Source organism: Peromyscus leucopus, chromosome 22 (assembly GCF_004664715.2).
Source record: "Peromyscus leucopus breed LL Stock chromosome 22, UCI_PerLeu_2.1, whole genome shotgun sequence".
In the NCBI taxonomy this organism is placed as follows: domain Eukaryota; kingdom Metazoa; phylum Chordata; class Mammalia; order Rodentia; family Cricetidae; genus Peromyscus; species Peromyscus leucopus.
The window spans coordinates 25,977,113-25,993,213 of record NC_051081.1 but is presented as its reverse complement, the minus strand read 5'-3'; the positions used below and the strand labels follow the sequence as shown (position 1 = coordinate 25,993,213).

Sequence of the window (16,101 nt, the reverse complement as noted above, 5' to 3'; positions counted from 1 at the left end):
GGGCTGGCAGGCAGAGAGAATAAATAGAAGGAGAAATCTGGGAGGAGAAGAAGAAAAGAGCAAGATAGCAAGGAGAGGAGGATGCTAGGACCCAGCCACACTGCTAGCCACAGAATAAGAGTGAAAGTATGATAGACTGAAGTAAGAGAAAGGTATAAACCCAGAGGCAAAAGGTAGATGAGTTATTTAAAGTTAAGAAAAGCTGGCTAGAAACAAGCCAAGCTAAGGCAGGGCATTTAAAAGTAAGAATAAGACTCCGTGTGTGTAATTTATTTGGGAGCTGGGTGGCAGCCTCCCCCAAAGAGCAAAGAGCAAAAACAGCCAACAACAACAACAACCCTGTCTGGAAAAACTAAAATAAATAAATAAATAAATAAATAAATAAATAAATAAATACATTTAGCCACTAGAATGGATTTGCAATAATATGGTCCCCCCAAAAGGATGGAAACTGTTTGTGAGACTACCAAGGATCATGCCTTTCAAAAGCTGGCAAACTACCTTGTATTTCCAATCATAGGCCAGTTGGGAAGAGACAGGTGACGGTACCAAGGCAAGGAAGTCAGCTTTCCGGGACAGTCCCGATGAGGATGCTGCTGCCCCTCCACCGAAGACTGCCACACTAGAATGTGTTAAGAGCTTACTTAAGTACATTGATCCAAAAGCCCTAAGTGTACACTATTCCTTCCGTTTGTCTTTACTCTCTTACCTGATGCATGCTGAAAAACAGTAATGACCTTTTTTTAAAATTTTCTTCAAGTTTGTACTTGTGTTTTGCCAGGGGTGTGGGGTCCCTCAGGACTGGAGTTACAGACAGTTGTGAGCTGCCATGTGGGTGCTGGGAATTGACCCCGGGTCCTCTGGAAGAGCAGCCGGTGCTCTTAACCACTGAGCCACCTCTCCAGCCAGAACATGTTTCGTTTTCCTTCCTTTTTCCTCCTTTTCCAAGGATAACTAAGAGGAGCAAGCCAGAGAGCAAAGATTCACCAAGCTAAAATAAGAGAAAGCTGAAAGCCAGTTAGTTTCTGAAACATGTGTACAGAAAAGTGGACAGATGTTAAAGTGCCAGGATGACCTGGTATTAGATTCAGGTTCTTCAGGATAGGGCACCTTTTGAAATGATCTCTGTAACGTGCCATCTACCCCTGCTCCAGACTTTTCTGGATCTTAGCATGTGTCTCTTGTTTGATATTGTTCATGTTGATCGTAGTTCCATCTTATCTAGGTCATTACCCCTTATTCCTCCTGAACAATATTTGATAATCATTCCTATTGTATATAGTCTTGTATTAGGTTTGAACTTTCTTATTTAGACAAAAGGAAGAGATGTAGTAGGTAGCTGTTCCAGCTTTGACCTGGAAATACTACCCCCATTGAGGCTTCCAGTAACTGTTATGCCTACGAGGCAGGGCTGAGACAGGAGCCCTTAAGACCCGAGATCCAGATGGGCCAGCTCTCTTGGTTCCTGGGCCCTGGACACTGGACGTAGACCGAACAGAGTTTTCCAGAGAACATCGCTGGACTGCACTACACCTTTCCCAGATCCTGTAACCTATCCCTTCACTTGTAAGTCACCCCACAAAAAAAAGCTTCCTTTTACTACATGGAGTTGCCTTAATACTTCCACTAACACAAGCCTCCAGTGAGCACACCTGGGTGATGCCCAGAGCCGCCTTCCTTTCCCACCTGCATGTAGCCTGGATTCTATCAGTTAATTGGGTCTACTCCCCCAAACAAAAAAAAAAAAACCTGACCCCACTGAGATTTTAATTTCCCCCCAGAAAGCATTTCTCCCTTGTCCTGAATGGATATGACCTTTTTACAAGAACTTTTTTTTTTTTCCAAACATGCATCTGGAAAACAGGTGAATATTCCTTAAGACCAACTCACAGCCATCCCTTTTGGGTTGCTAAACGGATGCTCCCAGCCAAAGTATCGGTGACATAGAGTGCCATTTTGTCTTTCCTGTTTATTTTCTCATTTTCATAACAACTGGGGCAGTTGTCTGGAAGAAATAAGGGCCCCTGACATTGCACGGCCCCACCGCCTGTGTGTGCAGAACAGTGAGGCTCTGGCTATGCGTCCCGTGACACCATGCAACTTACCAAATACATACAGGTTGCAGAAGAGTATTTCCACATAGTGCACCGCAGAATTTTCTCATCCATTCTATTTTATCGGACGTCAGCTACGCTTCCTAATCAAGGGGCACAAATCTTCAAAATGAATGGATGGCATGCTCAAAGAAACGGTCAGCATGCTGCCAAGGGGGATAGATGTATCCTGCATTTTTCAGATGAAGCAGAAATATTAGGTCAACATGTTAAGGCCTCAATCCAGTCTTTCAAAATTATGAGTTTGCTCTTATTTTTCTTGGCTGATCACCAGTAAAATTTAATCTTGTGTTGGTTTTTATAAATTCAGTAATATAAAGACCAAGGATTTGCTCGAGAAAACTGGATGCTAAAAAAGTACTGAATGAAAAAATAAATTGGGAAAAAAATAAGAGCAAACAGGCTAAGGTATGGAATGATCCAACAAAAATGATGCATATTTATTTATTTTTACATTAGGGAGTAATGGACTGATGTGTAACAAAGTTGAAGGCAGTCACACAGCACACAGTGGGTATGTGAAAGCAGAATTAGTACACATAGGAGCTGTAAGGACCACACGCTTCAGTGTGTCAATGCCAGAGCACATAATAATAGTAGAAATATATGACCCATGAGACTTTGCTATAACATAAAAAGAAACTTCATTCAATTATGAAAGTGAATTTTATTGTCTAGGTAATGGTGTTTTGTAATAGATAATGACCGATAAAACTTTTTTAAAAAAAATTTTTAGTACATCAAAAGGTAAAGGCTACACATTAGTTAATGCTGTGTGCATAGAATCTGTCTTGGTTATGACTGTGCACTGTATCAGCTATATACACACTAAGAACATACATGATAAAGTACAAAAACACAAGAAGAGGCTAAATAGGAAGTTATCCATGGGTTATAGTCACCAGGTAACATGTACTCTTTATCATACAATCGTGTCACAGCTAAAAATATACTAATTAACATACATGGTGATATATCTACTTGATCTAATACAGCCCTGGTGTGAAAACATTAAGAGTGTGGTAATATTTCACAGGTAAAGGCTAAGTTCTGGGGCATGAACTCTTTTGATTAATCCACAAAACATACCCGAGACATCTTTTTTTGTTTTGAAAAAAAAAAAAAAAAGGATGTTCTGACATAATCCAAGCATTAATACCCAAATGAGGCATTTAGTAAGAAAGCACTTTTGCTGCGCTGAGCTGAACATTCTGCCTTATGTGGTGATGAGCAAATGAAGTCCTTCTGTGGGAGAAATAACATCAGGCTTTCTGATTAAGTCAGTAAATCCATCACGATAGCCTCCAGATCCGGTATTATTGCTCATTTCTGGTTTACAGCCTCCTTCCTTTCACTGGTTTCTAAATACATTAAAGAACGCACCCCCTGCTTCTTCCTCTGGCTCTGAAAGCCTCTGGTGAAAACGGTGCCCACATTCACAAAACGCACATCTGGGTCTGGTTAACTTAATGAGGGGTCCAGATTGGTACATGACGACTTTCACTATGACGGATTTCTCAGAGAAAGAGGCCACAGGAGCGCATGTCTCTGTCCCAGTCCTACTGAGGGCATGCTTTTAAGAAGACTTTTAAAAAAAAACTTCAAAAACTTTGGATAGAGTTCATTTCTGTAGTTGAAATCAAGGCCTTTAAAATACTGACACAACCCATGTTTCACATTTAAGGGGTTCTGTTGTGAAAACCTTTAAATAAAGATTAAATTTTTATAACTCAGTTTCCAACGACAAAATAAATGTAGAGGGGAGAGGTCAAGGAAGGTTCCGGCGATTCTTAAGACACCCTTAAAATTTAAGGGCTGTCACTCCAAACATCTTTTTCTCCCCAGAAATGTTCATGTTTCAAATTTTATTGTTCAATAAATTAATTTGGAGTGAATGGGAACCATTTAAACATCTTTCTTCATACTCATTCTTTGCGTCTTGCAGCTTCTGGCTGCCTCCACACAAAAGGCATCACACACTCCATCCTTTGTAATTCTGATATGAAAATTCCACAAAGCCCAGAGAAACAGAGCAAACAGTAAGCTCTCTGAGCGCCGTGGGCTTCTTTTGTTCCGTCTAATGGCAAGGAAAACAGAAACGGGAACCCCCCACCAGGCCTGCTCCTACTTCTGCATGCTTCCAGCCCTTCTCCAAAGGTTTTCAGCTTGTTTACATAGTCCAAATACATCTATTTCCTCTTTCCCGGCTACCAAAAGGTGACTGCTCATAGTGTGCCAGCCTAAATAAGAAAGCTGATTTTAGCTTCCCCCACCGTCTCACTAAACAACCTCCCAAGACAATTAAAAAAAAAAAAACAAAAAAACCACAGACCTTAATACTCAACTTCAAAAACAGTAACAACAACAATAATAACGGTTAAAAAGAAATTGCCCAGTTGTAATGAGTTTCCTATCATATGTCCTAATACAAAGAATATCCAGAAAATCCATAGCCTTTTTTTCAGTATTTGTCCTCAGACAAAGGTTAGGTGTCTCCCCTTTGAAGGGATGGTGATGCTATTTCCTCTAGCTTCAACTGAAACAAAATAATCAAGATGGATTTTAAATTAATTTAAAATTGAAGCATGCTAAGAGTTTGGAACCTTAACATTTTAATGCGGTCAATTCCAAAAGGAGCATCTTTATCATAACAACTACCAGATAAGAACATGTTTTGCTGGTTTAGTTTTGAGATTTGTTCCTTGCCTGAACCTTGAATGGGAAAAAAACAAATCTTTGTTACATGGTTCCCTGATGTCAAAACAGATCCATTTAGTCTAACTCACTGCATGGATCTGGGCAAACTTCAAATGATTATATATACTGTTTGGTTTACTATATGACATAAGAAATATATCATTCAAATGTTTTGCTGATCAAATAATTAATATTCATATGATGTTTATGTATAATTATGTAACAAATTTACATGCATTGAATACTATTTGGTGACATGAGGTTTTGTTTTGTTTTTTTGGTTTGTGAGACTTATTACTGATACCAGTTTATTACAATCCCATATCTGAAAGCTTAAGTTGGACTAGCAAATATTTTTTCTCCTCATAACTGGAATAGTTTACGTTAGCAGCCAAATGACACACAACTTTAACTTGCAGAAAAAAAATTTTGCTGTCTAAACAATTTACCTTTAAATTAATTAATCGCTGAAATCTACTGCAGTTATTAAGTTACCTATTCATTTCTTTTTGAGCAACTGACTTTAGGGTCCATCCTAAAGTGGGAGGCACATCTGCAGGCAGAAAGAAAACCTTACCCAGGGCTACCTCAAAGGAGTTAAATTACTTTCCTAAGTAGGTTGTTTCTTGGTGGAGAATTTCTGGTCTTTACAATTTTACACTGAAACTACTTGTCTTCAAATCTTGAGTATATCCTAAACCTTTGCTTAGTGTGGTTTCTGAAGGGGTCAATTTCTGCACATAGAAGTTCCATCTCAAATCTACCTGCAAAGGCAGAATTACTGAAATACTTTGTTGGTAGTTGTGCACATCTATTGATATGTGTGCATGTGTTTAATTGGGGCGGGGGGAGTTCCCTTAGGAAGTTTTTGCTGACAGGATCCAAATTCCTTGGGCCCTTTTACTCTGATTCAAAAATACATCCAGTAACGGTGGCATGGGACCTGGAGGAGCCATGGTAAACATGCTTCACCTTCAGACCACTTGGTTTCTGCTCACTTAAGAGACGTGATGGCCAAAGTGGAACTGGAAAAAACAAACAAAAAACCCTGTGTTTTCCTCCCCAGTTAATGAGGCGGGTATTGTAACATTTCGGCTACCTCTGGCTTCTCACTGACCAGCCTCCTCAGTTTGCAGCTTTTGAACAGCACTATCAAGTAGCTCCATGGACTCTCTGAGAGACACGTGGATTTTAAACGACTTGGGCTTAATGGTCAGGCCGTAACTGAAACTCATGTTTGAGGCTCGTTTGGGTTAGCCTTGAAATCGCACTGATGAGCGAGGATGGAGATAAAAAGAAACAGGAGCATCTTAGAGAGCTCTTCCCCGATGCACCGCCGTTTGCCCACAGAAAAAATCATCACACTGCTGGCTAGTTCCTTATTGATGAAGCCATCCTTGTCCAGGAATCGGGCTGGCTCAAAGTCCTCTGGGTTAAGCCACTTGGCTGGGTCGTGGTTCACAGACCATTGGTTGACAAAAACCACCGTGTTCTTGGGGATGTAGTAGCCTAGGACCACCGTGTTGGCCGTGGTGGCGTGAGGAATGGTAACAGGCAGAAAGCTGGAAAATCGCATCGATTCATAAAGGAAAGCCATGACGTATGGCAGGTTGGGCTGGTCATCCATGCAGGGTAGACGGTCCCTCCCCACAACCTGGTCCAACTCAGCCTGCACCCGAGCCTGTACATCAGGGTATCTATTTGGATTTCAGCAAGAAAGGGGAAGATTGAGAGAGAGGGGAGAGGGAGAGAGAGGGAGAGGGAGAGAGAGAGAAAAAAAACAAAATTAGTTCACCCTCCACCTCACAGCACACAGCAATTCTACTTTAATTCCACAAACTATCTAGGTCTGTGACTGAATTACAATTTCTGAAAGAAAAAAAAAAAAAACAGGTTACCAATTTCTCTCACTCAATATTACAAGTTAGACAATTTTATTTTTCTGTAATAAGCCTCTTATAGCCTAGGATTAATTTCCCATTGTGAGAAAATAAAACTCTTAAGTTTTTAATAGTCTAAAAATGCACATTAGTGGCCAAACCTACTTATGTACCGGGCACAGTGCCTAGGCCCACAAGACATTTTAGACACCCAGGAAAATATTTGTCTATCCTGTAAAACCTTCAGACCTAAACAAATGGACTTCTAAGTATAAGTTCTCATAACATGTTTTTAATATTGATTTTATACCAGTGTGGTCATAAAATATACTTTCAATGTGTTCATAAAGCATTCTACAACGGCCAAAGGACCCCAGGCCCACAAAAGCTCAAACACTGCCCTGGACATGGATTATTTTCCTTTCCTCATATCATTAGACAATTCACTGTTATTATTTTATAAAGTATTACTGGTCTCCTGATAGATAAAGCTACACATTTCCTAAATTTAAAAGGCAGAGTCCCAGTTTGTCAGATGGGGGTACAAATTTTACTTCTGCGCTCTTGCTGATAGAAACTGGGATAATTCTTTTGGAAGAAAAAAATCTTAGTGCACAGCAAACTTTACAAAGGCAATCATTCCTCAGTCCTTCATTTTTTAAACCCAATTATTTATCTCTAAAAGGCTATTTTCAGAAAATAGCTTAACAGGTATAATGATACTTAATTAGAATAATACTTAAAACTTATGATGCAGTCAAAAACCAACAATTAAAGCTGAAAACTGATTTTATATGTGTACAATATTAGGACAAGATATTATGTAGCCATCAAAATTACTAAAAATACAGGCTTAATACAGAAAAATAAAATTGTCTAACTTGTAATATTGAGTGAGAGAAATTGGTAACCTCTGTGGTTAAGGGCATCAGCTGCTCTTGCAGAGTGCCTGGGAACAATTCCCAGCGCCCATAAGGCAGCTGAGTGGAGTTTGTAACTCCAGTCCCAAGGGATCCACCCCCTTCTGACCTCTGCAGGCACCAGGCGTGCACCTGGTACACAGACATCCACTCAGGCAAAACTGCCATATACTCAAAAATAAATGAATGAAAAAAAATACTTTTTAAAAGAGAAAAAGCATGCTAACATCAGTGTTAAACGTTGAGGAAGTTTAAATAGAAGGCTCAAAAAGGGTGGAGGTTGGAGGAGAATAATTACAGCCTTGAAAATAAGCTAAGACTTTAAATGGTGAAATCCCGGCTGCTGTTAAAACCACTTAACAGAACTTCCAACGTTTCCCACGAAGGGCCAAATAGTAAGCATTTCTGACCCCATGGAGCAAACCCTCCCTGCAACAGTTACTAGTTGGCCCTATGTAGACACTATGTAGCAGTGGACCGACTAGGTGTGCCTGTAAAATTTATGCTCTAAACAGGCATCATAATTTACCCATTCTGATTATATTGTCTCTTCACCAAAAAGAAAAAATAATGTCATCTTTGTTTAATTGACAATGACCCCAAAATTATTTTATTTCTCTGGAACACATGGAAAGCCGCTTACACAGCTCAATAATTTTTTTATTCCAAAGGGTACAAGCTCATCTTGGTATGTGAAAGACCTGGTGATCCCACTCCAAGGTGGTCTTTTTCCTAATCTTGAGTTGAATTCCCTTTATTCTCTGCCTCCCCTTCCCCAGCCCCGACCCAATAGTCCCAATATATGTTTCCACGCTTTGACTTTAATATTGAAAAGTTATTTTAAATAGACTTTTAAAATGGGAAAGTAGGGTTGAGGATTTAGCTCAGTGGTAAAGTGCTTGCCTAGCAAGCACAAGGCCCTGAGTTCGGTCCTCAACTCCAGAAAAGAAAAGAAAAATGTGAAAGTAGATGTGCAACATCTAAAGAAATACGAATTGTGTGAATCCAAATAGGAATGGATTCTGCATGCCAAATTCAAAGGTGGAGCACATATTCAGTATCCCTTACGTGCTAAGAAACGGCATAGGGTTTCCAGATAAAATACAAGCTAAATTTGAATTTCAGGTAAACATTAGGTGACCGTCAAATTCTCATAAAGGATTCATTTGCTTAGACCACCTGACAGCGGGGGGTGGGGGGGCTGCTTAATCCTTGCACGCAGCAGCCTTGAAGTTCTGTAGAGGTCTGTGCCCTGGCCCACAGATTAGGATGGCCCTGGCACCTCCTTGATAACTTAGACTCCTCTCTAGATCCTGATCACATCCACAGAAGTGGCTTTCTTTGCTCCTACTTTCTTTGCCTCGGGGTGAATCTTATTCTCAGGTTGTCCTCTGGGGACCTGCCTCCTCTGGCTTCCTTTGCCTGGTAACAAAGCCCTGCCCTGCAGCTGGATGTTAAGACCCGGGCTGGACAGCCTCCGAGGTGCCAGCTGCGTGCGCCATGTTTAGTTAACATTCTACTGCACCACCTTGAACCTTGGAGCTGGTCCAATTCTGCTTCTATTGAGCCACGGAAGGATCAAGGATGATCTCTCATGGCAAAAAAAATCTTGTTTTTGCGGGGGAGGGCTCTTCCCAAATTTGTTCCCAGCCACGAGAGGAGTAGGGAGGGGCAGAGACAACTTCAGAGATGCTGGCAACCGTAGGGGGTGGGGAGCGCGTCTAGGCCTGCCCTAGTGGTCCCGGGGTTATCTTCCCTGAGATCTCAGTTTTAAGGAAAGGAGGTGGGGCCGGGCGAAACCTCAAACCCTGCGCCTAGCTAGTGACCTTTCAGCCATACGCCCTTTTTCAAAGGAGGAAAGAAAGGATCGACCCATCCCTCCTGGAGACTTTACCTGGTAAAGAGGATGAGCAGCCACAACAGCGCGGTGGAAAGGGTGTCCTGGCTGGCTCCGAAGATGTCCGTAATAGTGCCGGGGACGTTCTCCAAATCCAGCCCGAAGGGACCATCGCCAGGGCCACCGGCCGCCTTCTTTTCGGCGGAGAGGATGAAGGCGTCCATCATGTCTCGGGGAGCAGCCCCGGGCACCAGGCTTTCGCGGTGCTTGAAAAACTTGTCCAGGACGAAGTTGGTGAAGCTGCGGTTGACCTGCTCGAACTCGCGGAAGGCGGTGCGCACCGGGTTAGGGAAGAGCTGCAGCCAGGGCAGCACGTCCACCAGGCTGCCTGCGCCCACCGTGCGCCCGAACTCTTCGTTGTGGCTGAGCAGCTCTAGGAACTCGGCATCGTCGTGGTTGTACCGGCAGCCGAAGCACACGGCGCTCATGACATTGGCCACGGCCACGATGATCGGCTGCGTCGGATCCAGGACGGCGCCGCCCGAGCAGCGTCGCACCAGGACCGCCACCAACTCTCGGGCCTCGCACAGCGCGTGGCCCTCCAGGAGGCGGCGGCTGCGCGGGTGGCGCGTGGAGAAGGCGCGCATCGTGCCATAGGCCGCGCGTCGCTGCGCCTTCCAGCGCTCCGAGTAGTGGCCAAACGCCAGGCTGCGGCCACCAGACACCACGCGGAAAGAGGGGAAGGGCGGCCGGCCCGCGAAGACGCTGCCCTGTTGCACCAGGGCTTGGTGGATGGCACTCTCGCCGTTCAGCACCACGACGGGACAGCTGCCCAGGCGGATCTGGAAAACGTCCCCATAGCGCCTCGCAAGGCGAGCAAAGTACAGGTGTGACGCTCGGCCCACAGACGCCGCATTTCCGATCAGTGGCCAAGGGAAGGGACCCGGGGGCGAGGACCACGGTTTCCGCCGCCACTGTCGCAGCAGCCACTGTCCCAAGTGCACGGCGGCCAGGACGGAGAGGAGTAGCAGAAGTGTGGTCTGCTGAGTAGACAGCGGACTCAGCGGCTGCGGGCTGTCTGCGCTAAGGCTGGTGGCCATGCTGGGGATACAAAAGCAAAATGTGACACACTCAGGTGCGCAAATAAAAAAAAAAAAAAGAGTGAGTCCCCCGCGTCCCAGCCCCAGCATGGGACCACAGAGCCTTGTTGAATAGAGAGGAGGCGGTGCCTAGCTCAGGTCAGGGGTGGCTTTCTGCACAAGGTGCTTAAGACGACCCTTCCACACCCACCCCAGCCTCCAGCAGAGACAACCCGCTTCAGAATCCCCAGGGGCTTAACGGTTCCCGGAATTCCGACATAATGCCGGTGGCAGACCCAAAGGCAGGTTTCTTTTAAAGTAGCTAACACCCCACCACTGAATTGCAAGAACCGGTCTGAAGAGGCCACGGGGAAGGTGACTCCGCGGACAGACTGACCTGCGACGAAGCGTGGTTTTTCCAGCGGTGCAGAGCCACCGGCTCTGGGAAAACGCCCTGGAGCCTCTGCCCAGAGCAAGACTTCAACCTGAGAGTCCCCAGAGACCTGGAGGCCCGCCCTAGACACCTGATGCCCCGCTGCTTTAGCACCCACTCTTGGCTCAGTCAGAACCTAAACTTGGATTGGGCTGGAGGAGAGGGAGGGGGGAAAAAAGTGTCTCAAGTCTGCTGAGCTCCACTGCACCTGGGGCTCCGCAAAGTCGGGGCTTTCTCACGGAGTTGTTGGAGTTGCGGTTGAGACGGGTGGGGGTGGGGAGTTGATAAAGTGGAATCAGATCCCAGGCCGTGGACGGCTTTCAAGCTGGCGTCGCAGAGGTGTCTGCGGCGCACCCCCGAGGCGACACGCGCCATCCCTCTACCCGGGGGTTTTAAGGACTGGGTAGAGGCTGGAGGGAACGGGACCTCGAGGGGGTGGGGCGTGAGGGGCGGGGCGCGAAAGTCTGGGGCTCGCGTCCGTCCGCGCTCACGGTGACCCAGGGTGGTCCAATGGGAAGTCCGCGCCGCGCGCTCCGACGGTCCTGGACGGGTCCTGGAACAGTAGCTGGCCGTTTTGTCGGGAGCCGCCTCGTCAAGTTTTCCTTTGGCGATAACGGCTTCTTATCATCAGCCATCCCCGAGTCAAGACCCCACGCTTTCCCCAGAACCGAGTTTGGGACGGAATTTCCCACGCCTCTGCGCGCTGGAGCAGAGAGCACCCAAGAGCTCGCCCCCCTCCTCCAGGTGACTCGAGCTTGGTGCTTAGCTCGTGATCCTTAGGCACCCAGCCAGAAAAGGAAACTTGTCATTTTAGGAACAGGGGTAGCTTGGGTTGCTTACGGTTTGTCTTGCCTTGATTTTTATCTTAAGGTTTTGCGAACCCTTTGGCCCTACAGCGTGGCTCATTGTGTGCACAGGTCCTCTTTCCACCTCTGCTGGCGAGATCAGGAACCCCTGAAAGCTGCTGCCCTACCGCCCCAGGCGTGGACCATCCTTCGGCACACAAAACTCAGCAACATCCTTCGGCACACAAAGCTCAGCAGGCCTGGAGACTTCCCAGGTTGGAAAGATAGGGGACGCGCCACCTGCTGGTCACACGAGACAGCTCTGATCGCACCCAGGCTGTAATGCAAGTTTGGGCGCCGCCGGGGGCAGTCCTGGAGCGCGAGACCTAAGAGGGGGCGGTGGTGAGTGGGAGGAGGAGGCAGCTCTGCATGCCTGGAACGCTCGGGTTGAAAAGTTTCTGCTGTCGCCTCCCCCTTGCGTGCGGAGCTGTGCCTTGCGTGCGCGACTTCTGGGAAGTCGGCTCCAGTCATCTCCCTGGGCGCTGCTCTCGGCCGCCCCTCCCGCGCTTCTCACGGCACCTGACACGCCGAGGCGGCGGCCAAGGGCGGGGTGCCTGCCGCCACCACCCTCGGCGACGCACGCACAGCTGCGCCCCCAGGGCCTGCCCCGGGGATGCTCGATCGCAGCCGGCTTCTCGACCTTCCCTCGCGCAGCCTGGTTCCCAAACGAGGGGCTGCTGGCCATGGGGGACGCTTCCTCCTAAAGGAAAGCCTCGGGTGTCTCAAGGCCCTGGAAGCAGCTGCTCCTGTTCCTACCAGTTAATGCATAGACTCGTACTTTGAAAACACCTGTGAGAATAAGGTTTGTGCCAGGCGAGCCGAGGAAGAGGTAGAATGCTTCTCTTTAATCAAGTAGGAACTGTAGCTCCGGGCCATTGGTGCGATCTCCAGACAACCCACTCCCAACGTTGTGTTATTGTCTCATTTACAAAAAAACAGATTCAGAGAGATTATGGGACTTAAACAAGTCACACAGTTCTTTAGAGGTGGAGACAGGATTTGAACTCACAAAGTCCCACTCCAAATCCCTCATACGGGTTTATACCGAGTAAAAGCATACTTAATATGTGTATACATATATATATATACATATATATATATATATATATATATATATATATATATTCCGATAAAAGCTAGCCAGAGGGTGCCTGGCACCCACAAGGTGCAAGGAGAGAACCAATTTACACAAGTAATCCTCCAACCTCCCACCTGTTCCAGAGCACACAAACACACACATAATAAATGTAAAAGTTTTTAATCAGCTGGAAATATTTGACGCTTTTTGTCCATGATGGAGTGTTTATAAAACTCACAAAGAAACACTATATTCACCATGTTTAAATTGGCCACGTATGAGGGGGGCCGGTGGAAGGTGCCTCACAGCTGATATTGGAATAACTGATTGCATTATAAAGAAACTTAATGAAGGGGTCTGAAATGAAAGTGTCTAACATCTTTCAATAAAATGCCTGGCCCGCTAAGAAAAGACACCTTTTTATAAGTGTTTTCAGTAACTTTTGCTATGCTTTCTGAATGAGATTTTATATACACCATGGTCGAGTACTCAGAGCAGAAATGAAGTTGGCCCTGGGCCAGGGGTGGGGGCAGGGAGTGGGGGGGGAGAGCACATTAGTTTAATAATAAGCATTGATTTCCCAGAGCTGCACTAGTCCAACATGTCTGTCTTTCTCATATAACAAAATGCTTGAGACGGGCCCATTTTAAAGGAAAGCGGGTTTATTTGGGATCACAGTTCAAGAGGCAGGAAAGCCCTCCAAGAGCAGTATGCCAGCTCCCGGGAAGAGGGAGAAGGGAGGGGCAGCCATGGCTACAGTCCATTAGAGCAGAACGGGTCCAGGAGAGGCCCGAATACGCCATGGTCGTTGCTCCCAGTATCTAGAAACTCCCACTAGTCACCACTGCTACATTGAGAAACCAAAATGGCAACACATGCAAACCACAATAAGCTCTTCCAAAGGAGGTTTGTGGCAACCTTGTAGTATTCAGCTTTAGCGGGACCCTGGCTATGATGGTCTGGGACCAGCCCTAGTCTCCCACCGCACTCATTTAGGAGATGAGAATCAGCAACCGGCTGGTGCACAGCCCTAGCCCATCTTGCAGCTTCTCTGCCAGAAATAGAGAAGAAGGTGGAAGCTGCCTCCAGACCAAGCCAGCTTCTGTTTTCAAGTATAGAGCAAGGCTAAGACCTCCTGTTTAACAAATGCTGTGTGGCTTTTAGTTCATCACAGGCATACCTGCCTACACAGCAAAGGTCGTCCTTGGGCTCGGCTCCTCAAAAAGTAGAGGAACCAGTTGGACGGATGCTGTCAGGGAGATAGGCTCTTATCAAAGCAGACAAACCAATGTGGCTGGCCACAGGGCACCGTCTTCAGGCCTCGGGCTCTTCTGAGCTTTTTTAGTACAAATGTCACTGAAGGGGCTGACTTAGTCCTCAATTAAAACTTCAGCATAAATAGATAGATAGATAGATAGATAGATAGATAGATAGATAGATAGATAGATAGATCCAAAGCACTGATATGTATCCCTGATCCATCTCAAAATGGGGTTCTGTTCTCTCTTAACTAATCATCCATGTTGGGACTTTGGGATTACCATCAGAATTTCTCAACCAAGCTGCAGATCTTGGCCTAGGAATCTCCTCTCAGTCAACAACACAGAGGCGGGGCATGGATTTCAACCTCCAAAATCTCAAACTTGAATTTTTCTTTCTCTCTTTCTTTTTTCTTCCTGCAACTAACTTTCAAAAAGAGCAGTTAAGCTAGAGAATGGATTAACGTGGAGGTTTAAAATGCCTTATAGTGTATTGACTCCAAGACACAGCTAAAGTTACGCAAGGCAAAAAAAAAAAAAAAAAAAGCACCAGCTCAGAGGATGGTTATGACATCTCCCAGCATGGAATGACCCAGCCAAGTGGCTCTTCCTCACTGGCTGCCTCTACTCCTCCTGACCTTTGTGCTTCTAATTCCTTCACATTCTTAAACTGGCCACCGGCAGACTTCCACTGAAAGCCCTGAAAGAAGGAAAACATCTCTTTCAAGGTCCTAGAAGGACTCTGATAGGCCAGGTTGGCGTTGGGTTTCACGCCACACTGAAGAGTTCGTTTTGTAATTAGAAAAAGAAAGACGGGCAAAACACCAGGAAGCTGAGGAGCCACCACAATCCACTCTGTGCTTCCTGACTTATGCACAGTATCCTGACCATGTTGGGGACTCCATCTTGCCCCACCCACTCAAGGTTCCCAGGCCTCATAGATGCCTCAGATGGTGCAGCAGGCGTGTAGCGCTCTTTACCAACAACGCCACCCCAACTCTGTCTCGCTTCCTCCTTTTCTCCTGGTGTCCTTCCTTCAGGGCCTTTTTCTTCCCCTTTGTTCTTTCATTCTCATTTTCCCTTTCTCTGGGTCCATTTCCAGCTTCCACATCTCCTTCCCTCTGAGACGACCTTTTTCCTATCTCCGCTCCCTTGCGGCTATACTATCTGTATTTCTATCTCTTTCTCTTCCTCCCTCCCTTCCTCCTTTCCTTCCCTCCCTCCCTTCCTTCCTTCCCTCCTTCCTTCCTTCCCTCCTTCCTTCCTTCCTTTTCTCTTTCTTTTCTTTCTCCCCCCCGCCCCATTTGAAGGGTGGCAGCCTGGGCCTTATACAGGCCATCAGTGTTCCATCACTGAGCTACATCCTGGCCTCTATGTCCACCCCACCCCCACGCATACCTACTTCCTACACACATACTTCCTACTTCCTTTGAACTCCCTTTTTCTTTCTCACAGAAGAGTAAAGAGCAGACACAGAGGGGCCAGAGAAGGAGGAGCAAAGGAAATAATAACAGAAGGAGTAAGGAGGTAGAGCAACTAAGAAAAAGGAAAAGGAGAAAATAGCAGATCCCAGGGCTAAAGATGAAACTTCGCGATCTTTTGATCTGGTGTTCCAGCCACTACACTAGAACATCTGGACACAGCAGGGGTGCCATGGGAAGGGCAAGGGCGCCGTGGCCTGTATCTGCTTTTGCACATCTGTCCTCTGGGGTCCTCCCACAGCCTGGTCTGGTTCTGAAATGTGCCTTTCTGACAGCAGAGCAGGGGATAAAAGCCCTGTTCCCTGGATCCTTTGACCTTGCATGAAACTCTTTAGACAGACGGAAGATATTGTTTTTCATTTTCCTTTTCTAAAGTTAAATGCTTACTAGGTTACTAAGAAAATACAGGTTTTGACAAAGTTCCCATTTAAAAAAACAAAACAAAACAAAACACAGAACATACAGTTTGGCTCTGGGA

The 16,101-nt window shown here is 46.0% G+C and overlaps 1 protein-coding gene across 1 annotated transcript; it reads right to left on the bottom strand.

The window, feature by feature from the left end:
* Positions 1–2,544: 2,544 nt before the first annotated feature.
* LOC114683578 (cytochrome P450 1B1) lies at positions 2,545–11,355 on the bottom strand. The gene is given in 4 exon segments (XM_028857902.2): positions 2,545–6,054; positions 6,057–6,508; positions 9,506–10,549; positions 10,925–11,355. Coding segments are annotated over 3 exon segments (1,629 nt in total). The 5' UTR covers position 10,549; positions 10,925–11,355; the 3' UTR covers positions 2,545–5,920.
* Between the last annotated feature and the right edge of the window lie 4,746 nt (positions 11,356–16,101).